Source organism: Rhinatrema bivittatum, chromosome 5, assembly GCF_901001135.1.
Source record: "Rhinatrema bivittatum chromosome 5, aRhiBiv1.1, whole genome shotgun sequence".
In the NCBI taxonomy this organism is placed as follows: Eukaryota; Metazoa; Chordata; class Amphibia; order Gymnophiona; family Rhinatrematidae; genus Rhinatrema; species Rhinatrema bivittatum.
Genome location: NC_042619.1, coordinates 312,949,162 through 312,977,128, shown reverse-complemented (window position 1 = coordinate 312,977,128; position 27,967 = coordinate 312,949,162). Strand labels below are relative to the sequence as shown.

The 27,967-nt window shown below is 46.6% G+C and overlaps 1 protein-coding gene across 2 annotated transcripts in view; it reads left to right on the top strand.

Moving 5' to 3' along the window:
* The window catches only part of EGFL6 (EGF like domain multiple 6), a 149,488-nt gene that overhangs the window by 104,883 nt on the left and 16,638 nt on the right, over positions 1 to 27,967 (top strand). For both annotated transcript variants that reach the window (XM_029604336.1, XM_029604335.1), the window contains 2 exons: positions 1,002 to 1,349; positions 12,918 to 13,013. In XM_029604336.1, the coding sequence (XP_029460196.1) occupies positions 1,002 to 1,349; positions 12,918 to 13,013 (444 nt within the window). The remainder of the gene's footprint in view (positions 1 to 1,001; positions 1,350 to 12,917; positions 13,014 to 27,967) is intronic.

Sequence of the window (27,967 nt, the reverse complement as noted above, 5' to 3'; positions counted from 1 at the left end):
GAAGATGATGATGATGCTAAGGGGTTGAAGGAAGAGAAGAAAAGGTGATGACACCAGGAGTGGGGGGAAAGGAAAGGGAGGGTGGTGATAGCAAGCGGTCGAGGGAGAGGGAAGGTGATAATGCCAGAGGTGGAATGACAGTGAAATGAAGATGATGACTGTTAAGGTGGTGATGTGCCACGATAAAATGAACCCTGTGCCGGATGTGCCATGACACACAAAAGATTGGGAAACACTGCTCTAGCCTGTAGTCCTCAACCCAGACCCTGGAGAATGCCCAGCCAGTCTGGGTTTCAGGATAACTACAATGAATATGCATGCAATATATTTGCATACAATGGAGGCAGTTCGTGCAAATGTATTGTATGCATTTACATTGTGGATATCCTGAAAACCAGAAAGGCCAAGTGGTCCCCAAGGACGGATTGAGAACCATTACTCTAAGGAAACTCCCTAAGCCACAAAATCAACTAGTAATTTGTGAACTCTGTTCTCTAGTCTCTCAATGAAGCCTGGCTTTCATGATATCCACAATGAGTATTCATAAGATATGTTTGCAGACATTTTATCTCATCAGAAAATTAATTTGTATATTTTGGCTATGTTAAAAGCCAGACTTGGTTGAAAGTCCTAATACAGAGTTGGGAACAGTCACTATAAGCCAACATATCCCTTAGTATCAATAGCCCCACAAATACAAAAATGCTTGAAAATCTTATCAGTTGAAGCTTTAGTACCATATCTATAATTTTAGATACAAAACAGGTTTCATTGTCAGTTTGTATATTTTCATGATGCTTATCTCTGCTTTGAAATCTGAGCCATTTAAGTGATTTTCAAAGAATCAGGGAATGATTTGCAGAAGGCAGAGTGCAGTGTATGCATCTGACACTAATGAACTGTCTCTCCACACAGTCTGCCATGGACTACTGATGTAGCAGTCTGCTGAACCAAAAACCTTATTTAATTTAAAACATGTGCTGTTTCAATTGTTGCTTTAGTTGTTCCTGATAAGTCTGTCAAAGAAACCCCCAAGATATTTGGAGCTGCCAAGGACAAGATCAAAAAACTGCTTGCGCACAAGAACAGTATTCGGAAAAATGAAGAGATAAGGAACTTCATCCCAGAGCCCACAGTGACTCAATCCCCTAAGGCTCGCTTACAGCCATTCCACTACATAGATGGGGTTTATGTTGGCAGAAACTATAATGAAGGGGTCAAAGAAGCTGAAGGTGCTAAAGGTGGTGAGGAAGGAGAAGCTGAAGAGGTCGAAGAGGAAGAGGAGAAACAAGTAGACATGCTTGAGAATCGGACTGATCAGGAGAAACGCCTAAGAGGAGATGTTTTTGGTAAGCATACATTTACTTTCTCAAATGGGTCATGTTACGAGGAAGCACAGCAGCATTCAGCTGTACACAATTCACACTGGCCTCTTTTGTGGAGCCTTTTGATTATGGGGGTCATTTTCAAAGGAGTTACGCAATTTTCAAAAGCTATTTACTCGAGTAAAGTGCACTTACTTGAGTAAATCCTATGGACAATTCAATGGCATATATTGTAGCAATTTTGAAAAGCCCACTTACTTGAGTAAAGTGTATTTACTCGAGCAAAAACCAGTTTTGCTCGAGTAAATGCTTTTTAAAATCTACCCCTAAGGTTGTGCAAAAAAAAAAAAAAAATCAAATTTTTCATTTCAACAACAGTATTGCAAATACCATGCAAAATGTTGTGTATTCCTGAAATTATTTTCCACAGACTTTAAAGGAACAATTTTCACACAAAAGGTGGGCCATGGTCAAATACACCAGTTCCACAAGCTTTCTCCAGTTAAAAAAAAAAATTATGAAGAAGAGGGTTGTGAATGCAACACAAACAGCAGATGTCACTGTTTTTCACTTGTTTTCCCAATACATGTTCCAAATAAATTCTATGGCAAAAAAAAAAACCTGATGTAGATTAGACATTAGGAGAATAATTTTGTAACTGACCACTTTGGGGTAAGGTCTGTGGGTACTTTTTACCTGCAGACTTTTCATTCATTTTCAAAGGGAAAGACCACACATACTTTTCCCTTGAAAATTATGCCAGATAAACTTTGCAGATGCATTTACATCTTCTTATGTGTGTACACAAATTTTTGGGGGGAAAAATCACAGGCCTACTTTTGAAAATGCAAAACTATGCATGGAATTCCTTCCCTGCCCCCTACATGGCCCACAAGAATGTCTCTCCAACTGCAGCCAATTGTGCATGCATTCAAGTCCCACACGCATATTTGTACCCCATATGAAGTGGAACATTTTGTAAAAGCCCATTTCCACAGTAAAGCAATATTTTATCCATGAAAACTGCTTTGAAAATGAGCCTCTAGATTTTGTTTATGACTTTTCCTACAAAGGTGAAAAGCCTAACTTTTTTTTTTTTATTATTTCTAAATATTTTACAATAATTAAACAAAGAATACACTTTGTATTAAATGCGGTTACAATAGTAACAAGAAATATTTTTAAGAAACATAAACAAGATTTCTAAGAGATACATTTATATGACCCCTCATCGCTACAGTTGAACCTTGATAAAGTAATTGAGGGGGGGGAGTATTTTCTAAACATGAAAAAAATTTAAGGAAAATATCACAGAAGGCGATCCAATACAATCTTTTTTAATACCCCATTTTCTAATCTGTGGCACTGTTCTGTCCTCTGCTAGCTAGGAATTGTTTCAAATGATCAGGGATAAAAAAGACAAAGGTGTTGTTAGACATCTTTATTATACAACGACACGGGTATCGGAGTAGAAACTTCGCCCCTATCGCTATTACATCAGGTTTTAATAGCAAAAACTCTTTTCGTCTAGTTTGAGTGGGTCTGGCTAGATCTGGAAACAGACGAACTTTTTGACCATGAAATAGAGCATTCAAATTTTTGAAATAAGCTTTCATATTGAGAGCAAAATCCTGTTCTGAATAACAAGAAAGAAACAATACGGCTCTGTCTACAACTTCCAAATCAGAATTCTCTAGATATTAGGTCAAATTAAGGAACTCTGAGTTCATCTTTCCTCTCTGTTGAGTAGAAACAACTTTCTGAGACAGAAAGTTTATCTTTTTAAAAGTTGGTATCTTTTCTTCTTGGAGTTTTAGAACCTCTTTAATAGAGATGTGAATCGTGTGCCCGATCGTTTTAACGATCAGGTTCGGATGGAAGGAGGAAAAAATCGGATCGTTAGAGATGTGAATTGGAATCGCTTCCGATTCCAATTCACATCGTTAATTTTTTTAGTGAGGCCTGAGCAGATTAAAAAAAAACCCACCCTGACCCTTTACAAATGACCCCTTTGCTCTCCCACCCTCCCGAACCCCCCCCCCCCAAAAAATGTTAAATTACCTGGTGGTCCAGTGGGGGGGGGGGTCCCGGCGTGATCGCCCGCTCTCGGGCCATCGGCGCCATTTTGGCTACCACTGATAAAAATGGCGCCGATGGCCCGATAAAAAAAAACCCACCCCGACCCTTTACAAATTACCCCTTTGCTTCTCCCACCCTCCCGACCCCCCCAAAAACCTTTTACATGTACCTGGTGGTCTAGTGGGGGGTCCGGGAGCCATCCCTTCAATCATACCCTCGGTGCCGGTGCTGGACTGGTTTCAAAATGGTGCCGATTGCCTTTGCCCTCACTATGTCACAGGGAGCGACGGTCGCTCCCTGTGACATAGTGAGGGCAAAGGCAATCGGCGCCATACTGGCAACCAACCTGGAAATCCAGACAAACCCTTTACAAGTAAATCCAGGTCAGAAGTTGAGCTTAAACAAAGTCAGCACAGGCTACTATGCAAGGACCAATAGAATCAGCAGAGCTATAAAAAGTACTAGGTAAAAACAGTGAAGTAGATGACTGCAGGGTAAAATCTTCAAAATGTATTTCAGAGCACTGAAAATAAGAATAAACATTAGAGGTCAGGCTGAGGGCTTTCTTTCCAGTTCATCCAGAAACAATATCAATTATAACTTATTTGCCAAAAGCAAGAAAATCTGGAGGTGCTAAAATCTAATGAGAATAATTAGTTGGATTCAGTGCCAAGAAGTGCAGAGTCGTGCATTTGTAGCATAGCAGTCCGATGCAGCCATATGTGTTGGGAGGCGAAAGACTAATGTGCACGGACTGGGAGAGAGATCTCGGTGAGGTAGTGTCTGATGATCTGAAGATGGCGAAGCAATCAGACAAGATAGTGGATAAGGCCAGAGGGATGCTGGGCTGCACAGAGAGAGGCATAACCAGCAAAAAAAAGGAGGTGATACCACTCTACAGATCCTTGGTGAAGCCTCATCTAGTGCACTGCATTCATTTCTGGAGACCTCATCTCAAAATAGATACGGACAGAATGGAAGCTGAACAGAGAAAAGCAAACAAAATGGAAAGCCATATGAGATGAGGCTGAAGGACCTTAATATGTATACCCTGGAGGAGAGAAGAGACAGACCTTCAAATACCTAAAAGGAATTCATGATACGCAAAAATCAAATCTTTTCCGATGGAAAGGAAGCTGTAAAATTAAACGTAACAATATGAAACTCCAAGGGGGAAGACTCAGAAACAATGTCTACCTTCATGGAAAGGGTGGTGGAGGCATGGAATGCTCTCCCGGAAGAGGTGGTGAAGACGAGAACAGTAGTGTAATTCAAAAGGGCATGAGACAAACACAGAGGATCCCTGCTGGCTTGAGAAGGGAAATGAAGAAATGGCGTAACTTTGCTATTACAAATATAGTTTACATTTAGGCTTGGGGATGGCCTGCACGGAGCAGCAGTTGCTACTATTCTAAAATTAAACTAAAAAAAGATAAATAAAAAACTGCTGGGGAGATTGGATGACCATTATGGTCTTTAACTGCCGTTATTCCCTCTGTTGTTATGTTACTATGTAAACTGAACTATGCTAAGGGCTGTATTTTGAGCAGTGTAAAACATCTGCATGTCTCTCTTCCAAAACACACGTAATTCAATAAATCGTTGAGGTAACTGCTGTCTCCATGTAAGTTCCTCTGCACCATCCAGACAGTCTCATACTTAAGCAGAATGACATTTGGCCAGTGCTCTCCGAGCCAGCGTTCATTGTACTGATGGTGGGCCCAGACATTTGAAGAATGAATAGGTTTTGCAGGATGCTACCCATCTGCATGCACTTGTTCTTAAGTACAGAAACAGACAAATGATATATAAAACAAGTTATTGCTTTCTCTGGAGTAAGTTCAACACAAGTAGATATTCTTTCTTTGCCTATGAAAACTAAAAAAAAAATAGTTATATACAGCTTTGAGTAAAGAGACATTCAGTACTGAACCACTAGCTGAGGGACAGTAAAGGCTTCCTCTGTGAAGAGTTGCCCCTTGGATATCTATATATCAGTAGTTCCGAAGCTTTTTTGTTTCAGTTCATTGCTGTATACCACCCACTTCCCCATCACTTTCTCTTCTCTTCCCTCTCCCCCTACCCTTTTGCATCATCACCTTCTCCCTTCCTTCTTCCCCCAGCATCATAATCATCATCTTCTTCCCTTCTCTATCTCCCACCCTCCTGGCATCATCATCACCACCTTCTCTCTCTCACCATCTATTCCCCCCCTCCCACGCATTATCATCACTACAGAATGTCCCTCAGAAGACCAGCCCTATAGAAATGTCTGCAATCCCTGGAAAAGAAGGACGGGTCCATTCCAGGTCCCATAAACCCGAACCTGACATCCTAAGAGCTACTCTCTACTGACGACTCAACCCATTGATTGATCAAGGGAGGGGACGCCCCCATCATGTCACTCTCAGTCCCACTTCCCTCAGACCGAGGAGATGGATCATTGCCGGCAAAATCAGAAGGAGGTAAATCTCCCTGAGCTTCAAGGTAGTGCTGACACAGGCTTAAAGAAAGCTCCAGCTGAATAGCCCTGATGTGGCATGCAGCAGAAATAGCTAAATGTTTAGGCTTCTTTGCTGCAGGTGCCACAGTTGTAAGTGTGCAGACCAGTAAAGGCTCGCACCTAGAGTACCCGTGTGTATAAGCCACGCTCAAAATGAATGCACAAAAAAATGTGCATCCAAGCACATGCACCTAGGCCAATAGTCCAACTAGACGCCCTTACTGGGTGCCCAGAACCAACACTAAGGAAAACACCTAAGCTGGACACATAAGATGTGATTCCAGAAAGAAGAAAACCCAAATGGGATGCACAGGCGAGAATGGATGCACAATGAATACGCAGGTACGTGCTGACAGCCCGCAGCAAAAAACATGCAAAATTACCTCACAGCCTACCATGCGCCAAAAAAGGACAAGCCTGGAGCAGGGCCTAGCCAAATGGCTACTCGACCTGCCATGCCTGCACTATCCCCTCATCTCACAGAACTCCCCAGAGACATGAGCGGGACAGCCGAATGCCAAGGAAACAGACATTTTCTCCTGCTTTCTTTCTTGTTTTCACTGTTTTCTTTTTCTTTTTTTTTTTTTTTAAAGTAAAAAACTTTTACCTGAGCTCAGCCTTCCATGGCTGAGAGCAAGAACAGGTCTGGCTATGGAGGAGGGGTGGGGAGAGGGCTAAAGCCTTCACCCCCAAATCTCTCTCAGCTTGAAACCGCTAATTAAAATTCAGATCCATGCCCCTCAAGGCTACCAGACTGAAGGCACTCTATAGAAGGAGAGACCGCACGGTATCACTTCAGGAGGCAAGTGGTGCTATATAGATGTCTTGTCTTTCTGATATCTCCTTTTAAACTTCTTTTTTCTTTTCTCTTTTTTTTTTTTTACTCACAGGGAATCCCCCAAAGGGAAATGCCTGTCCACCATCTGCTGTAGACAGGGAATACTGGGGGGCTGATGTCGGGGTGGGACTATATGGCCGTGATGTCAGCTTTTGCTCCATTTGATGGCAGAGGTGAATAGGTGCATAACCCAGTCTTGGGAACTGACCTGCCTGAACTCCGAGGAAACTGTGTGTGTATATATTATACACAGTGGGCCAGATTTTAAAAGCCCTACACGCATTAATCCAGAGGATTTACGTGCGTAGGGGGGGTTACGAGCGCCGGGCCGATTTTAAAAAGGCCCGGTGATGCGCATAAAGCCCCAGGACGCGCGTAAGTCCTGGGGCTTGCAAAAATGGGCAGGGAGGGCCGGGGCCAGAGGCCTCGAACACAGCGGCCATTGCTGCTGTGTCGGAGGATCACGTGCCGGCAGGCTGCTGGCAGGCGCAAAAGGTAAGACAAAAGTCGGGGGGGTCAAGTAGGGCTGGGGGGGAAGGTTGGGGGAGGGAACGGGGGAAGGCAGCGCGGCTCGGCACGCGCAAGGTACACAATTGTGCACCCCCTTGCGCGCGCCGACCCCCAATTTTATAACTTGTGCACGACTGCAGCCTGCACACGCAAGTTATAAAATCGGGCATACATGTGTGCGCAACAGGTAGCACCCATTTTAAAATGTACAAGCAATGTGTCCAAGCACATTTTAAAATGTATAAGAACATAAGAACTTAAGACTTGCCTACTGGGTCAGACCAAAGGTCCATCAAGCCCAGCATCCTGTTTCTAACAGTGGCCAATCCAGGTCACAAGTACCTGGTAGGATTCCAAGGAGTGAATAGATTCCAAGCTGCTTATCCCAAGAATAAGCAGTCGATTACTGTAACTCCATCTTATGGTTTATGGATTTTTCCTGCAGGAACTTGTCCAAACCTTTTTTAAACACAGCTACACCAATAGCTTTCACCACATCCTCTGACAACGAATTCCACAGTTAGGGGTAGATTTTATAAATTTCTGCGCGCGCGTACTTTTGTTCGTGCACCAGGCGCGAACAAAAGTACGCTGGATTTTATAAGATACACGCGTAGCTGCGCGTATCTTATAAAATCCGGGGTCGGCGCACGTAAGGGGGTGCTCATTGTGCAACCTGTGCGCGCCGAGCCCGGCGCGCGCTGCCTGTTCCCTCCGAGGCCGCTCCGAAATCGGAGCGGCCTCAAAGGGAACTTTCTTTCCACCCCACCCCCCGCACCTCCCCCCGCACCTTCCCCCCCCCCTTCCCCTACCTAACCCACCCCCCCCCCGGCCCTATCTAAACCCCCCCTACCTTTGTTGGCAGATTTATGCCTGCAGAAAGCAGACGTAAATCTGCGCGCGCCAGCAGGCTGCTGGCGAGCCATCACCCGACCCAGGGGCTGGTCCAGAGTCCTCGACCACGCCCCGGGTCGGCGCCACACCCCCGGGCCCGTCCCCGAAACGCCGCGTCACTCGCAGCACGCCCCTCCATGCAAGCCCTGGGACTTACGCGCATCCCAGGGCTTGCGTGCGCTGCCGAGCCTATGCAAAACAGGCTCGGCGCGAACAGGGGGTTTTGGGGTAGGTTTTCAGGGGGTACGCGCGTATCGTACACGCGTACCCCTTTGAATATCTACCCCTTAATGTTGCATTGAGAAAAAAATATTTTCTCTTATTAGTTTTAAATGTATTACCTAGTAATTTCATTGTATGTCCCATAGTCTTTGTACTTTTCAAAAGTACTTTTCAACTGATTAACATTTACTCCTTCCATTCCACTCATTATTTTATAGACCTCTATTATATGTCCTCTCAGCCATCTCTTCTCAAAGCTGAAGAGCTTAATCTTTTTATCCTTTCTTCATTGGGGTTACACATTAATAGTATCAAGTACTCAAACAAAAAAAAAAGTCAGAAAACCAAATATTTTTACGTTTAAAGAGGAAAATGATCTCCAAAATTTTATTTATTTATTTAAAAGTTTTTTATATACCGCACATGGGGTCACTTACGTGTCCGTCTAGGCGGTTTACAATTTACATACACAATAAAACAATTTGAACATAAGACACAATAAAACAAAATAATTCTTTCTTTACAAGTATCAAGCAGATATAGATAATTCAGAGTAAACATTTAAATGGTGGTACTGAGATTGTATGCTTCATTAAATAGAAAGGTTTTAACCATCTTTTTGAATTCATTTCAATTAGATGTCATTCGGATACTGTCTGGTATAGAGTTCCACAAGGAAGGACCAAAAACTGAGAAAGCTCTGTTTCTTGTTAGGGCTAAGCTAGTAGATCTGACTGACGGAATTTCCAGTAAACATTTGTCTGTGGAACGGAGTTGTCTTGTTGGTTTATATATGTGTAGCATAGAGCAGAGCCATATAGAATTAGGGTTATAAAGTAGGTTGTGGATAGTGGTTAAGATTTTGTATTTTATGCGGTGAGTAATGGGAAGCCAGTGTAAATGTTGGAGTACTGGGGAGATATGTTCTCTTTTAGGAAGGTTGAAAATCAGTCTAGCAGTAGCATTCTGAATAAGCTTTTAAATTGTTTTCAATCAATTTGGATGAAATTGTATATCAAGGTTTTCTGAAGGATGGTGATGCTGAATCTGAAAGCAGATGTCTAAGTTTTAAAAAATGAAGGGTACTTAAAAAATGGGTAAAGCATTGAGTTAGCTTTAAACTTAATGCTGTTATAGATAAATTAATTGATTTTTCTTAATCCCCCTCACTACCTCTAATTTTATCAAACAAAAGAAAAAAATCAGTAATAACATTGGAAATAATATAGAATGACAGATGGTATGTTAGACAACATAAGAGAGAGAAAAACAAAAAGCAGACTATGCCAATGACTTTATAAAATGGTCAAGATCTAGATCCATGGGTAAAACAGAGGTAAGCTGAGCACAAAAATAACTGGTGTATCATAGTTGCCAAACTTTATATCGAAGCTGGCACTTGATAATAGGTAATATGTTGCAGATTGATATTTCTAACTGCTTGCTAAGAGTGTGAAAATCAATTTCAGTACTCCTTTTTGTAGAAGTAAATAATTGCAAATTTCCCATCAAAAGAGAGAAGAAAATAAACTATTAGAAATGTTTAATGTTTTTGTTTTTAATAACAAAAAATATAATGATATAGTTTATATTAATGCTTTTCAACTCAGATGTCATGTGTTTCCTAGCCCTAGACTGGATTTCAGGATATCCACAATAAATATGCATGAGATACAGGCAATACGTAAGATCTCAAACCTAGAGGTGTGAATAAGATGTATTTGACTCATTAAGCAACTCATGGATTATGCATCTGATATGGCATCATATCTGGATGCAATGTTCTCCTTGGCTGTTGAGATGTCTTCACTATCCCAAGAAGAAGACATGTGTTCTGCATGGCATGGAATGCTTTTCAATTGTGGCACCATCTCTCATTTCTGATTACAAGTAGAATCCACCATAATGTGCTGGAAGTGCAGTATCAAACAGAAATGTGCAGTCGTTTGCAATGAAATAGAAAATAAAAACGATATTTCCTATTTCCTTGCATTTTGGGAAGTAAAAAAACAAAAGGAAACACATGAAATTTTGTGTAGTTTTCCTATCATTTTTTTTTGGGGGGGGGGGGGAGGGGAAGGGCACATCTAGTAAAAAAAAAACAAAAAAAAACACCCAACCCTTCAAATTTAATTAAATACAACCCCCCACCCTCCTGATCCTCCCAAGACTTGCCGAATGTCCCCGGTAGTCCAACAAGAGTGCCGTCCATTGCTCCTAAGATGTGACAGGGGCCAGCCAATGGCACCGGTTGCCCCTGTTACATGGTAAGGGCAAAGGACTGCCGGCGCCATTTTGATTACTGGCAGCCGATGGCCCAAGAGTGGGAGATTGCACCCAGGACCCCCGCTGGACCACCAGGGATTTTCAGTGAGTCTTGGGGGGATCAGGAAGTTGGGGGGGGGCATTGTATTTAATTACATTTGAAGGGGGGATTTTTTTAACAAAATTGGCAATGAAAAAAATTTCCGATCAGGAAGTGGACTGAAATGGCCCACCCTGACCTGAAAATGAAATGGGGATAAAAAAAAAATGTATGCACACCTCTGATATCCAAAAAGGAATGTTAAACACCCTGCTCCCCTTACAACCTAGACAATTTTCCACTGGTTTCAACTATTCCATTTTTAGCAAAGCTAATAGAACAAGTAGTAGCCTTACAATTAGGTAAACACAATAATGTGGTTGGTTATTTAGATCATAGACAATCCAGGTTTAGACCTAATCATAGTAGCAGAACTATTACTATAGCCTTACTGGATTGTCTTGTGATAGAGAGCCCACATCTTTGTTGATTTTACTAGACTTAACCCATACTTGTGACACCATGAACCATATTATTTTAATAGACCAGCAGAAAGCTCTTGGTCTTGATGGCAGATTTAGTATGGTTTACATTTTTCCTAGAGGTTGTTCTCAACTTACAACCTTTGAAGAGCTTGGTTCATTACCATAGTCATTGAATTGTGAAATCCCTCAAGGCTCCATTTTGTCTCCCCTTTTGTTTAATATTTATCTGAAACCTTTAGCAGATATTATTAGGAAATGTACTAACTTCTACATCTTGGCTAATGATCTCCATCCAGCTCCACATCCTTTTAGGTTCAGATAAAGAGGAGATAACACACTCTGGGGTAGATTTTTAAAGTTATGCGCGGGTGTAGATTTGCTCGCGCAACCCCGCACGAACAAATCTACGCCCAATTTTATAACATGTGCGCGCTGCCGCACGCATGTTATAAAATCCAGGGTTGGCGTGTGCAGGGGGGTGCAAAATTGTTCAACCTGCACGTGCTGAGCCGAGCAGCCTGCCTCCGTTCCCTCCGAGGCCGAAATCGGAGCGGCCTCAGAGGGAACTTTTTTCTGGCCCCCCCCCACCTTCCCCTCCCTTCCCCTACCTAACCCACCCCCCAGCCCTAACTAAATCCCCCATACCTTTGTTAAGAAAGTTACGCCTGCCCAAGGCAGGCATAACTTGTGCATGCTGGCAAGCTGCGGCTGCGCCATTCCCCAGCCTGGGGGCTGGTTTGGAGGCCTCGGCCATGCCTCGGAACACCCCTGGGCTGGCTCCACACCCACGGCCCCACCCCCAGAATGCCCCTGAATGCCGCACTGCCCCCAACATGCCCCCAAGCAAAGCCCCGGGATTTACGCATGTCCTGGGGCTTTGCACGCGCCGGCAGGCTATGCAACATAGGCACGCCGGTGGGCTATGCAACATAGGCGCGCCGGCGTGCAAGTCCCCTGCGTGCATAAATCCGGCTGGATTTACATGCGCAGGGCTTTTAAAATCTGCCCCCTAGTAAACCATGACTTGGAGGTAATTAGGATATAGATGGCCAGCAATAAACTATAGTTAAATTCTACTATGGAAGTCCTTATAGTGGGTCATGGCTCAGAAGTGCAATTGAATAATGTATTGTCTTTAGATGGAGCATCTCTCCCTATAAATAAGGGTCATTCTAGATCATTCATGGTCTCTGGAAAGTCATATTTCAAGCATCCCCAGGATTATGTGCTCCTCACTTAGTTCTATTTGTTGATTGCACCTGTATATAAATAGGATGGATACAATGGAGGCAATGAATGGAAATCTATCTCATGAATAATCATTGTTGGTATCCTGAAAATCAGATGGACTGGGGATATTTGAGGAGTGGGCTGAGAACCACCGTTGTACATTGGTAAGGATTTGAATATCTAAATCATGACTATTGCTGCTGTCCACTTTTATTTGAAAAGAAGGCAACAGTGAGATTCCCTCCCTGAAAACAAAGATAATTAAATATGTTTCAAAAGGTCTTGAAAACTGTTTTGCACACTTGCCGTTGCCAATGGGTTTCTTGAATATACCAGTGACTTTTCTTTTTAATTATTATTAAAGAAGGGACAGTTCTATACTGGCAAGAGCCATATTTAAGACAAATTTTACAAATATAGGACCTGATGCATCAAGGTATTTTTCTATAGACATAGAATAGGAGAAAAGCCTTAGTGAATGAGGCAGTTAGATTGCAACAAATGTTTTCTTTTCTTTTCTTTTCAGATGTGCTAATTGACTGCAGCTTTGACCGGGAGGCATGTGACTGGAAACAGGATACAGAAGATGATTTTGATTGGAATTCTGCTGATCGAGATAACGGTAGTTAATAGCATAAGTATTCCATTCTTTCCTGCTTTCCTCTTATACACACTTTGGTTCATATGCACATTCATTGAAAGCAGGAAACAACACATTACACTAGAAGCATGCCTTACTAATTGCCAGTGATCCTAATAAAATACATAATAAGAGTAGGTAATTGAGAATACAACCTGTCTGTTTTGACAATCTACTTAGGTAGAAACTCTCAAGCCCAAAATTTGATTTGAAAAATCAAATAAGTAACTATTTCCAGGAATTAGGGATTTGATTCTGTTTATGAATTCATAGTCAATTATCTTGAAACAGGGACAGCGGACCACCTTTTTGGTTGGGGGACCATGCAAATGCCTCCACCTCTGCCCCCTGTTTATAATTAATGTCATTCTTTCTAACATACATTCTTCACATAAACTATATAAAGCATAACTGATTATTTTTATCACAACAAGGAGGTGGGGCAGGGGGATAGAGCAAGAATGGAGAGAGAAGAGGGCTGGAAGGAGGGTAGGGGTGAGAACAAGGTGTTTGGAATGGTTGGTGAGAGGAGTGGCCTGAAGGGTGAAGGGGATGGTGATGGGGATGGGGATAGAGGTGGAGGGTTGAATGGTGGAGAGGAGAGTGTTGGGAGCAGGAGCAAGGGCCGGTGGAAGTAAGAGAGGGAGAGACTGAGGGCAGAAAGATAAAGGAGGTGATGAGGGGAGAAAAGAGCGAACCGCCTCCACAAGTCAAATGATGAAAGCTCAGTGACCCCAATATAATATGGTATTATGTTGGGGCTACTGAGCCTTTGTCCTTTTTCTTGTGGGAGGTGGGCAGTGATGGGGGAGAGAAAGAGGAGGGGGAGGGGTGGGAGCAGGAAGAAGAGAGATCAAGAGGTGGTTGAGAGCAGTGGCGGATTCACGATGTCTGACCAGCCCGGGTATTCGCTGCCCAGGCCGGCCCAGGACACATCACGTGGTCTGCTGAGCGCGGCTCTGTCACGGCCGCGCAAGGCAGACCACGTGACTGGAGCGATCGGCCCACCGAGGGATGCCCGATCCCCCGATAGGCCAATCCGCCCCTGGTTGAGAGCAAGAGAAAGAAGGAGAAAGAGGGCTAAAGAGAGAGGAGGAGGTGGGGGAAAGTGAGAGTGAAAAGGTGGAAAGAGAAGGGGGCTGAGTGGAGAGGATAAGGCAAGGGTCAAGGGCAAGAGGTGGAGGGTGAAAGACCGATGTGCAAGGACTGGGAGAGAGACCTTCGGGTGATAGGGTCTGATGATTTGAAGGTGACAAAACAATGTGATAAGGTAGTGACTGAGGGCAGAGGGATGCTGGGATGCATAGAGAGAGGCATAACCAGCAGGAAAAAGGAGGTAATAATACCACGGTACAGTTCTTTGGTGAAGCCTCACCTGGAATACTGTGTTCAGTTCTGGAGACCTCAACTCAAAAATGATAAGTTCAGAATGGAAACGGTCCAAAGAAAGGTGACCAAAATGGTGTGAACTCTGCATGGAAATCCATATGAGATGAGACTGAAGGATCGTAATATTTGTACCCTGGAAGAATGGAGAGACAGGGGAGATATGATACAGACCTTCAAATATCTGAAAGGAATTAATGATGTGCAAGAAAATAAATCTCCTCTGATGGAAAGGAAGCTGTAAAACTAGAGGTCACAATGTGAAACTCCAAGGGAGAAGACTCAGGAACAATGTCAGGAAATATTTATTCACGGAAAGAGTGCTGGATGCATGGAACGCCCTCCTGGAAGAAAGAACAGTAATTGATTTCAGAAGGACATGGTGAAGAAAAAACGGTGATGGAATTCAGAAGGACATGGGACAAACACAGAAAATCCCTGCTGTTCTCAAAATGGAAATGAAGAATTAAGGTAACTTTTACGCTACACATATACTACATATAGGTTTGACAGTGCCATGCATGGAGCAGCAGTTGCTACTACCCTCAACAGAAGGCAACATTGCTCTCCGCTTTGAGAGAAACAGATTCAGAGACAGCCAATGATTCAGAGAAACAGGATTCAGAGACAGCCAATGCTAGGCCCCAACGTTTATGGTCTAGGGTACTAACAGGCAAACATTAGGGAAAAAGCACTGGACTGCTTCTATGGCCAAGTCCAAAAGCAAAGCAGTTTCAAGCAACATTGAATTATCAGAAGACCGCTCACCCCATAATAATGTTGCTAGCAGTAATTTTGTTATGGGTTTGTTAGTTGCTTGGTTTTGAATGTAAATATTACTACCTTTAATATAAGGCATGGTGGTAACCAGCACAGACCGGCAGTTACTACCCTTAACAGAGAAAAATAGGGTGACCTGCATGGAGCAGCAGTTACTTCCATAAGAAACCTGCTGGACAGACTGGACAGATTTGGTCTTTTTCTGCCATCATTGTTATGATACTATGTTATATGGTGGGGATAGGTACAGAAATAAAAATTGGTTCTTACCTGCTAATTTTCATTCTTGTAATACCACAGATCAGTCCAGACAAGTGGGTTTTGCATCCCTACCAGCAGATGGAGGCAGAGAACAAAACTTTGAGGCACTGCTAAATATCCAAGAGTGCCACCTGCAGTCCTTCAGTATTGACCTGTACCAAAGTCAATGTGTAGACGAAATTGATCCCCTAACCAGGGCAAACAGTTAACTCAGGGTTGGAGCCCCCTTAATTGGAGCCCCGACTTCCTGTCAAGGAACTATAATCGCATAACCTGTAGGGCTCAACCTGTTTACAATTTATGGATACACTCTGAGAAACTAAACAGGAAATTCGGTCTTTCAGCAGCAAGGGGATGAGTATCTGGACTAATCTGTGGTATTATAGAATCGAAAATTAGCAGGTAAGAACCAATTTTCCTTTCCTGTTCATACCCAGGTCAGTCCAGACAAGTCTGGTGTACCTAAGCACCCCTACCCTGGTTGGGAACCCAAAAGACCTGCACGCAAGACACTTTCACCAAATGCGCCATCATCTTGCGCTTGAACATCCAAAGGGTAATGTCTGGTGAAAGTATGAAGAGAGGACCATGTCGCAGCTCTACATATCTCCTGAAGCGAAACCAATTGACACTCCTCCCAGGAGGCAGCCTGCGCATGCAGACCAGACGGTGCTTTTCAACCTCTACAAATATAAATCTAGCAAATGGTCTCTTTCAGCCACCGTGAAATTGTGGCTTTAGAAGCTTCGACTCCTTTCTTTGTCCCACTGAACACCACAAAGACATGATCCGATCACTGAGAACTGTTAGTGACTTTGAGATGCCATAACAGAACTCAGCGAACATCCAAAGGATGAAGTTCCTTAGACTGCGGCGAATCCTGAGACCACTCCGGAAAAGCCAGCAACTCAACTGTCTGATTGACATAAAAAGAGGATACCACCTTTGGCATAAATGATGGAACCGTATGCAGCATAAATCTGTGACTGGAAATCTGCAAGACAGGATCTCTGCAAGACAAAGCCTGTAGCTCCAAAATCCATCTGCCCGAACAAATGGCCACCAAAACACTGACTTCAAGGTGTGGTCCTTTAGTGAAGCTCCTCGCAAGGGCTCAAATGGAGGCCCACAGAGCACTTTCAGAACCAACTTAAGAATCCAATTAGGGCAAACTTTCTGCACTGGAGGATGTAAATGCTTAACGCCCTTCAGAAAATAAACAACATCAGGGTGCAAGGCCAAGGAGCTCCCCTGCATCTTGCTCCTAAGGCAACCCAAGGCTGACACTTGCACGCAGAGCAAGCTACAGGCCAACCCCGATAACCCTTGTTGCAAAAAGGCCAAAATGTGAGGAATGTCCATGCTCAGTGGATCCAGCCGCTGCTCCAAACACCAAGACTCAAAGACCTTCCGGATCCTGATATAAGCCAGAGAAATAGAAGGCCTTCTAGCCTGGAGTAGGATGGAAATAACTGGCTCTGAATAACTCTTTAATTGTAATCGCTGCCTCTCAAAAGCCAAGCCGTGAGACAAAAGTGATCCTCCCAATCTAAGAATATGGGCCTTTTATGAAGAACCCCTGAGAGATTGTTATTATTTGTGATAGTTGTGGGTGGATCCTTGGGCCGGTGGCAGATGATCATGCTCCCGGGATAAGATCCTGAGAGAGACCACCGGTCAGGCTCAGAGTTGGGAGACAGACACACACAAGTTTGTTTATTAAACTGCTTTTGTGAACCACCAGAGGTGGCAGTAGTGAGCTGGAAGAACCCGGCTGGCTGTAGTCCCTCAGGCACTGGAACAGCGATCCCAGGAAGGCTGAGCTGTAGAGAAACTAAGATAGTGAGTATGCAGAGTATGCAGAGTTCAGGAACAGAACCTTGATGGTAACACTCACACAGTAATCTCTTAGAACAGCCCAGGAGCTGGAATGAAGTAGGCCCTCGAGGAGCGAGTACCTGGTTCCAGGAAAAGCTCTGAGAGAGAGATGGTAACTCACTGGTGTTGTAGGCAGCGGTGACTTCCTGGTAGAAGTTATATTCAGTAGCAGGTCCGGGAACGTGGGCCCTCAAGGAGCGAGTACCGGTTCCAGACTGCGACCTGAAAAGTAAAAGAGAGAGTGAGGCCCCCGAGGAGCAGGTACCCCTGGTAAAGTCCGAGGAGGCAGAGTAGCAAGGTATGCGGAGAGCAAATCCCATCTGCAGCAATACCTGGAGGCAGCTAGGTAGGAAACCCTTTGCTAACTCGATCAGTTAGCGAAATGAAAGACCTTTAAATATCCGAAGATGATGATGTCATCTCAGGGGGTTGCCCCTGAGGTTCGCGCCACTGCTGATGCTTGAGTCGGGGCCATGCAGCGTGCGCGCCCCTAGGTCTCAGGAGAACATGGTGAAAGGCAGCGTCTAGCTGGTCCGGGGACGCCGGAGGAGGTTGGCAAGATGATGCCGTGGCAGGCAAACTTCCATCAACCAAGGAGGGAGTCACCAAAGAGGTAAGGAGGGCGGCGTGGAGACATCGGGCAGTGACGGTCACAACAGTACCCCCCTTCAAAGGGAGATCTCCTCTTCAGGTACCAGATTTGGGTTTTGAAGGATACGTGATGTGGAACTGACGAAGCATCTCTTGGTCCAAGATATTGGTCTGAGGCTCCCAAGAGTTTTCTTCGGGGCCGAAACCTTCCTATGATAGGAGGTATTCATAAGTATTGCCTCTTTTCTGAACATCCAGAATCTCTTCGACTTTGTACTCTAAGTCATCTTCTGCATTGATGACAGGTGGGTCATGAGATTTGGAAGTAAATTCGCTGAGTATGAGCGGTTTCAGAAGTGAAATGTGGAAAGCATTATGGATGTTGAGACCACGTGGTAGCTTCAAACAGTAGGTGACTTTGCCAATATGTTGAAGGACTGGAAATGGTCCCACATAGCTAGGAGCAAACCGAGAGGAGGGTAGTTTAAGTCTGAGGTGCTTGGTTGACAACCACACCTTGTCACCTGGCTTGAAGACTGGAGCTTGCGAATGGTGCACATCGTAGTACTTTTTAGCACGGTCACTCGCTTTGATTAGCATGTCCTTTGTCTGAACCCACAGATTATGGATATCATCAGCAGTGGATTGAGCTGCTGGGGACGTCACTGAAAGCTTCAGTGGACGTGGCGGTGTTGGGGAACATCCATAGACTACTTCAAAAGGTGACAATCCAGTAGATGTTGCTGGATGAGAGTTGATGGCGAATTCAGCCCATGGAAGCAATTTGGCCCAGTTATTCTGTCGGGACGTGACATAAACTCGAATAAACTGCTTCATTATTCGATTCATCCATTCCGTCTGGCCATTTAACTGCGGATGATAGGCTGAGGTGTAGTCTAGAGAGATGTCAAACAATTTGCACAAGGCCCTCCAGAATTGTGCCGTGAATTGGGACCTACGGTTGGATACGATGTGAGAAGGTAGTCCGTGGAGGCAGAATATGTGCTTTATGAAGAGCTTTGCAAGCTCCAAGGCTGAGGATATGCCAGGGAGTGCCACGAAGTGTGCCATCTTGCTAAATCGATCCACTGTCACCCAGATGGTATTCATTCCTCCGGAAGTAGGTAAATCGACTACAAAGTCAGTAGCGATGTGTGGCCAGGGTCGTTCCGGAACTGGCAGAGGTTGCATCTGACCCCAAGGTTGTCCAGAAGCGGGTTTGTTCTTAGCACAATTGGTGCAGGATGCCACGTAGGAATAGGTATCCTTTTGATGGTAGGCCACCAATACAGCTTCTGTATCTTGAGCAGGGTCCAGCATTGACTAGGATGACCAGCCAGCTTGGAATCATGCACCCAGAAGAGCACTTTCTTCCTAAGTCTTTTTGGAACAATAGCCTTACCAGCGGGTACAGACTGAGTGAATGCCAAGAGGATCTTCTTCAGGTCAATTATGTGCTGTGGCTCATCAGGCACATCCTCTGAATGAAAGGAGCACGACAGAGAGTCTGCTTTGGTATTTTTATCTCCAGGTTGGTACTTCAACACAAAATCAAAACGATTAAAAAATAAGGACAATCTGGCCTGTCTGTAATTCAGACGTTGTGCATGGAAGAGATACTCTAGATTTTTATGATCCGTGAATACGGTTATTTGATGTTGAGCGCCTTCGAGCCAAGGCCGCCATTCCTCAAATGCGAGCTTTATTGCCAAGAGCTCTTTATTGCCAATCCCATAGTTTTTCTCAGCTGGAGAAAATCTTCGTGAGAAGAAAGAGCAGGGACGTAAGGCTTTCGAGTCTTCTGTTTGGCCCAACACAGCCCCTACACCCATATCTGAAGCATCAACTTCAACGATAAAGGGCTTGTTCGGGTCTGGATGCCGCAAGCACAGTTCTGTGGAGAAGGCAGTCTTCAATTTCTCAAACGCGGAAATGGCCTCCGCTGACCATTTTGAAGCGTTGGCACCCTTGCGGGTCATCACAGTCAAGGGTACAGTTAAAGAAGAAAAGTTTTTTAGAAAGCTTCGATAATAATTGGTGAACCCCAGGAATCTCCTTAAAGCCTTTAGGCTGGTGGTTTGGGACCAATTCTTGATACTTTCAAGTTTGTGAGGATCCATTTGGAAGCCTTCTTTTGACATGATGTAGCCTAAGAAAGGCACTGACTCTTTGTGAAATTCACACTTAGAGAGTTTGGTGTACAGCCGGTGTTCGCGAAGACGGTGGAGTACTTGCTTGACATCTGCGATGTGGGTGTCCAAATCCTGGGAGAAGATTAGTATGTCGTCCAGGTGGACCACCACATTCTTGTACAGCAGGTCCCGCAAGATGTCGTTCATCATATTTTGGAAAATGGCGGGTGCAATGCACAACCCGAACAGCATTACAAGATACTCGAAGTGGCCGTCTCGCGTGTTGAAGGTCGTTTTCCATTCATCACCACTCCGAATGCGAATGAGGTTGTAGGCCCCCTTCAGGTCAAGCTTTGAAAATATCTTGGCCCCTTGCAGCCGGTCAAACAGCTCCGAGATAAATGGCAAGGGGCAACAGTCTTTGATCGTGATGTCATTAAGACCTCAGTAATCGATACATGGACGTAGGGTACCGTCCTTCTTCCCCACGAAGTAAAAGCCTGCGCCGGCTGGCGACTTTGATGGTCAGATAAAGCCCTTCTGGAGATTTTCTTCAATGTATTCTGACATTGCTTTATTCTCACTGGCTGAGAGAGGGTACACCTGTCCTTTTGGTGGCTCAGTATTGGGCTTCAGTCTTATGGCACAGTCATAGTGCCTATGTGGAGGAAGAATATCAGCTGCTTCTTTGGAAAATACGTCCGTGAAGGAAGCGTATTGGGGCAGCAGTCCTGGCATCACTGGAGTCATAGGCATGCAAATGAAGGGCGAGACTTCCTTAAGGCACCTCCCGTGACATTCTGGGCCCCAGCGGGAGAAATCCAAGGAGGCCCAGTCAAATTGGGGTTGGTGCACTTGCAACCAGTGTAACTCCAGGACGATAGGGTGCATGGCCCTTTCAAATGCAAAGAAGGAGAGCGATTCCGTATGGAGAGCTCTGGTGCGGAGAGTAACTGGTACAGTTTGGCAAGTCACGTTGCCCGGTAAGGGCTCTCCATGAATGGAGGATCTTTCAACTTGATGAGTGGAATCCTGAGGTAGGGGTGTGCATTCATTTCCTACGTATTTGTAATCTGCAACGTATAGGGCCATATTCGTTGTATTCTTGGGGAAGCGAAACGTATCGTGATTCCCCACGAATACAACAAATCTTCGGCAAATTATTCGGCCGTCTAAAGAGGCGAATTTAAACAACCCCCCATCCTCCTGATCCCCCCCCCAAGACTTACCAAAACTCCCTAGTGGTCCAGCGGAGGGTCCGGGAGCCATCTCCTGCACTCACACCCTCAGCTGCCGGTATTCAAAATGGCGCCGATAGCCTTTGACCTTCTATGTCACAGGGGCTACCGGTGCCATTGGTCAGCCCCTGTCACATGGTAGGAGCAATGGATGGCCGGCATCATCTTTAAAGATGGCCGCCGTCTTCGTAAAGATGGCCGCCGCCGTATTTAAAGATGGCCACCGCTGTCGTAAAGATGGCTGCCGCCATCTTTAAAGATGGCGCCGGCCATTTAGTGCTCCTACCATGTGACAGGAGCCGGCCAATGGCACGGATACCCTGTCATATGGTAAGGGCAAAGGGCCATCGGCGCCATCTTTATGTGTGGCAGCCGACGGCCTGAGAACAGGAGATCGCTCCCAGGACCACCACTAGATCACCAGGTATGTTTTGGGGGGATTGGGAGGGTGGGGGAAGCTAAGGGGTCATTTTTAAAGGGTCGGGTGGGGGTTTTTTTATCGGTCCATCGGCGCCATTTTTGAGTGGCAGCCAAAATGGCGCCGATGGCCCTTTGCCCTTACCGGGGGCAAAGGGCCCCCGGTAAGGGCAAAGGGCCCCCACTGGACCACCAGGTAATCGTAAAAAGTTTTGGGGGGGTTCGGGAGGGTGGGGGAAGGTAAGGGGTTAATTTTAAAGGGTCGGGCCTCACTATAAAAAAAATAACGATGTGAATCGGAACCAATTCCGATTCACATCACCCACGATCAGATTTTTTCCCCCCTCTAGCCGAACCCGATCGTTAAGACGATCAGGCACACAATTCACATCTCTATCAGATGAAGCCCGGCACAGAAAACTTCTGTCAGTTTCTGAACTTTGACTGGCACACTGAGCATGCCCAACATGCCACTATCCGCACATCCACGCAGGGTCTCTCTTCAGTGTCATAACAGAATTCACAAGCGAAAAAATAAAATAAAATAGAACCCATGGGATGGCAGCGGGTTTCCTGAGGACTAACATCCTGCTGTCCTAGGAGACTACCTGTTACAGGTAGGCAACTGTGCTTTCTCCTAGGACAAGCAGGATGGTAGTCATCACCGATGGGTGAATACCAAGCTACAGGTTGTTCCCGGCATAGAGTATGACCAACCAGCACCGAACTGGATGCCAACAGGCACAAAAACAACTGTGGTGCTGTTTGTAAGATAGCTTGTGATCAGACTACCTCCCTATGTGCTTCAGATAGGGAGAGTTGGGTTTAAGCTTGGAAGAGGTTGCGAAGGGCAGATTGGCCGAAGCTACTGTCTTGCCAATCATCCTTGTCCAAGCAGTAGTGGGCAGCGAATGTGTGTAGAGAACTTCATGTCGCAGCCCTGCAGATTTCAGCGACGGAAACCAACCATATGTGGGCCACCGACCCCGCCATAGCTCTCACAGAGTGAGCTTTAACACGGCCTCCAAGTTGAAGGCCTGCTTGTGCATAGCAGATGGAGACAGAATCCGCCAGCCAATTGGACAGTTTGCTTGCCGACTGCAACTCCCAATCTAGTCTTGTCAAAAGATATGAATAGTTGAGTGGACTGCCTGTGCCTGCTGTGTATTCGAAATTGAAAGCTAAGGCCCTCTTGCAGTCCAACGTATGTAGAGCCCATTCACCCTGGTGTGAATGGGGCCTCAGAAAAATCATGGGCAAAATGATGGACTGATTGAGGTGAAAATCAGTCACCACCTTAGGCAGAAACTTGGGAATCGTAAGCAGGACCACCCTATCATGAAAGAATTTAGTGTAGGGTGGATACGTAACCAAGGCCTGAAGCTTACTAACTCTACGAGTCAAAGTGATCGCCACCAGGAAGAGAACCTTCCAGGTGAGGAACTTCAGATCGCAGGAGAGCATAGGCTTGAAAGGATCTCGCATGAGCCACGCCAATACCACGTTGAGGTCCCAGGACACAACAGGAGGCCAGAGGGGGGCTTCATTTGAAGCAGGCCCCACATAAACCATCCTACTATGGGCTGAACAGAGATGGGCCAGCGCACCCTGATCAAGGTGATTTTCAGCCCAGCTTCAGAGAGGTGAAACAGATAGTCCAGTAACTTCAGAGTGGGACAGGTGAAGGGATCGAAGCCAAGCCCCTCGCACCAGATGGAGAACCTCCTCCATTTCAGTCGATAAGACTTCCTTGTAGCTACCAGCACCTGGGACACATCGTCAGAGAGGTCCAGGGGCTGCAAGACTAAGCGCTCAACATCCAGGCTGTCAAAGCTAGAGTCCGGAGGTTTGGATGGCGCAGTCTGCCCCGATCCTGCATTATCAGATCGGGCGAGGTCCCCAGTTGGATAGGCTCTGTGACCAACAGGTCCTGAAGGAGTGAAAACCAAACCTGTCTGGGCCAGTATGAGGCCATGAGAATCATGGTCCCCCGGTCTTACTGGAGCTTCAAGAGAGTCTTCATGACCAGCGGAAGAGGAGGATACGTGCACAGGAGACCTGTGTCCCAATGTTGAACAAAGGCATCCGAGGCTGGAAGTCCATCTGTCCTGAACAGGGAGCAAAATTTGCTCACCTTGCAGTTGCAGGAGGAAGCAAAGTGGTCCACTGGCTGAAAATCCAGGCCGCCACTGCTGGATCCAGTGACCACTCGTGTGGCTGAAATGTACGACTCAGATGGTCTGCCACCACATTCATTGCTCTGGCCAGGTACATCACTCTCAGTAGCATGCCCTGCGATAAGAGCCCAGGACCAAATCTGCACTGCCTCTTGACAGAGGAGGAATGACCCTGTGCCTCCCTGCTTGTTGATGTACCACATTGCCACTTGTCTGTCTGGATCAGGATTGCATTGTGGGACAAGCGGTCTAGAAATGCCCAAAGGGCATAACAAATCACCTGAAGTTCCAGGAAGTTGATCAGATATAGAGATTCTTGAGCCGTCCACTGACTCTGCATGTGGAGGTCGTCCACATGCGCCCCCCAATCGCAGGGGGAGACATCAGTGGTAAGCACCACCTGAGGTGGGGCAAGCTGAAAAGGGATTCCCTGCTCCAGGTTGGAGAGATTCCTGTGACCCGGGAAGATCACAATGTGGGCATTGGCATCCTTCAGGTCGAGGAAGCAGAGCCAGTCTCCTGAAGAGTGGGATCAGGGTGCCCAGAGAGACCATTTTGAACTTTTCCTTCTGAAGGAATTTCTTCAAGGTTCTGAGCTCAAGAATAGGGCGTAGGCCCCCAGTTCTCTTTGGTATTAGGAAATACCTTGAATAGAACCCTCATCCCTGCTGGTGAAAGGGAACAGGTTCTACCACTCCTGCCATTAGAAGGGCGGAGAGTTCTGTCACAAGTATTTCCTTCAAAGCAGACAAAACCCACGATGGACATGGGGGAAAGTCCGCTGGGACGTCCCTGAAATTTAACCGATACCCTTGGTGGATGATTGTGAGAACCCACCGGTCTGACGTTACGAGGGATCAGTGGTGAGCAAAGCGGAGCAGCCTGTCCCCAACTGGAGGGCAAGATGCCGGGGGTACAGCGAACTGACTCATGCTCCCTCGCTTCCAGTCAAAACCTCGTGGTGGGGCTCTGCTGGGGGGCTGGCTGAGGCCTGGGGATGCACTGCTGACGAGACCGACCCCTGGAACCAGCAGAGGGTGTGTAAGCCCATGAGGCCAAAGGGTAGTCTTTCCTCTGACGATAGAAGGATTTCCTCGTACCTTGTCGCTGTTACACCCAGTCGCAGATGGCTGCGACAACTAATGCTCACTTCTTTCTTTGCTGCCTTGTTATCTCTTGGCCGAATGGCGGTCTCCACCAACCACCGCCGACCAGCCTGGCATTCCTGGGATGGCGTGGGCACTGCCGACTGCCATCTTGTTTCAGGAATCTCCTAGGCATGCACACGGGCCACCTTTGTACACATCATGGCGGGAACCTCGGGGACGTATCCTCCAGATGACGTCATCCATCTGTTGTACTTTAGCTGGCTGGCCCTTCGGTTTGACGAGTTAGCAAGGAGTTCCCTCGTTGCTGAATTCCACTCCATCCTTGGACTTCCGGTTCCAGACTCTACACTTGGCGTGAGATGCTCTGGGTACCCTCTTCTCGGGGGCCCTTGTTCATCTCTGGCTATCCGCTCCTCGGAGGGCCTTCTTGCCTTGGACTTCCTTTTGTCCCGCTCCCCAGGACCTCTCCTGGAACTACCTTCTGTGAGTACCTTACTACTACGGACTTCTACGATACCAAGCCTCATTGTGGGATCCTCTTCGGTGTACCCCATGTCACGGGCCACTACCACATCTTCCCAGTAGAAACCACTCCAGTATACCCTGCACTGCAGGTCATTACCGCACCATCGCTACTGGACACTCTTTGGGGTTCCTGCACCTTGGACTCCCATCTCATTATCACCACTGAGACACCTCTCCGGTGTACCCCACTCCACGGACCACTACTGGATCAGCATGTCTGAGGTAATCCTACACTACTGAGAGACTTCCTGGCATACCCTGCTCTGCGGCCACTACCGGATCTTCACATCGAAGGTATCACCCTTGGGTATACCCCTCTGCTCAGAACTATACCTTTACTGCACCTCCCGCTCCGTGGGCTGCGCCTTTCGTCTCTCTTAATAAAGACTCTATTCCACAGCTGTGTCTGATACCACTGAGACCGCGCCTATTGACGGTGAGGCTCACAGGGCTCCTCCCTGTGAGCGAAGACACCGCTCACCTCAGCCCATGGTTCACATTCTTACAAGTAATAACAGTCGTGAGGACTTCCTGACAGGATGGTGGATCGGAAGCGCTAACTTACAGCTGTTGAAGGGTCTCATGGTGATCCTTCAATTGGGCTACCGCATCCCTGACCTTATCCCTGAAGAGATTTTCTCCTATGCAGGGCAGATCAGCCAGCTTTTCCTGGACTTCCAGCTGTAGGTCCAAGGCATGGAGCCAGGCCATCCTGCGGGCATCAATGCCCACTGCCACCACTGTCTCGAAAGCATCATAAGTGGACCTCACCTTCTGTTTTCCTGCCTCTAGACCCTGCTGTACTATCACCGAGAACGCATCTTGTTGCTGTTGCAGCAGACATTCCAGCAGCTCTTGTACCTGCTTCCACAGGCTCCAGTTGTACTGGGTCATATATAATTGGTAGGAGATGGTACAGGTGATGAACATAGCGCCCTGATACACCTTTCTACCTAGAGCATCCAGCGCCCTGTGATCCCGGCCTGGAGGGGCAGAGGTGTGGGAGCAGGAGCGCTTAGCTTTTTTGAGAGCGGACTCCACCACAACTGATTGGTGAGGGAGGTGGCGCCTCTTAAATCCCAAAGCCTGTTGAACCAGGTAGATGGCATCTGCTTCCTGTTAACAGGAGGAACTGACATCATGTGACACAACCAGGAGGAGAAGTTCCTTAAAGATATCATGGACTGGGACAGCCACTATCTCTTTCGGTGCAACGACGAACTGGAGGGCTTCCAGTATCTTACATCGAGCATCCTCCTCTGTGAGGAACTGAAACAGGATGGCTTCAGTCATGGCCCAGACAAAGCCTGCAAAGGAAAGATCCTCCGGGGGAGACCTTCGCCTCTTATCTGGTGGAGAAGGCTCCGAAAGGAGATCATCGGACTCCTCAGAAGAAGATGCTGAGGTATCATCTTCCCAGGGGTCAAATGGGGTCCTTGTTATGGTCCCTTGAGGGCCTATGTGGATGAGCCCTGTCCAAGCTCCTCGGTATGGGCACCGATGGCCTTGAGGGCAGCAAAAGCACCAGTGGCACCAAGGTTCCTGACAGCCCAGGAATGGGACTGGGGATCTCTGGTTGCGGCACAAGTGGACCCAAAGGTGCCAGTGGCCACAGAAAATCTTCCTCCTCAGAGGACCCAATAATGGCAATCGCTCCAGAAGAGGGCATCGGTGGCTGCTGGGGAACCAATGGTCCCCCAGGCACCGTTTGCATCAGAAGGACGCCGAGAAGGATGTCCAGGCGCTCTAGCAGGGGCACCAAAAGAGATGGTGCAGGCTCATGCACCGGTATGGGGGCCGATGCCGGGGGCAATTCAATACCCCGCAGCACCACCATCTGAACCCTGCAGTCCATCTTCTCCTGGAAGTCCGGTGAAGTTAGAACTCATGGAAGAGGAGGAGTAGGCTCGGTGCCCAGCACCGATATCTGTGGGGAATGCCTAGGACTCCTGGGTCTGATAGAGGACGATGATTCCTCCCATAGGGTCGCTTCGGTGGTGGCACAGTGGCTGCCAATGCTGCATTGGTTCCGGGGCCATGCATCAACGGCGACCAGTGACAGTGCTTGCAGCGGTGCTCAGCACAGTCTTGCCCCGGCGCCGAAGAATTTGAAGAACTCGGCATCTTGGAATGTGACGACATCAGAGACGGCCTATCTCCGGCTCCTCTCTCGCAAGAGGGGCCCGCTTGGGGAGTGGAAAGGGACAGTGTATCCAACGGTTCCCATCGGCCTCTAGGAGTCGATGCCCCCAATGCTGGAGTGGGTGGATCAGACTTTTTGGATCCAAAAAGCTTTTTCATCTAATTCAGCTGGGCACGAGGGCCCTTAGAGGTCACCTGATCTCACAGATGGAACCCGCGGATATCGTGTGACGCCCCCAGGCAGAGGATACAAATCTCGTGCGAATCAGTAATAGACATGGTCTGCGGACACTAGGGGCA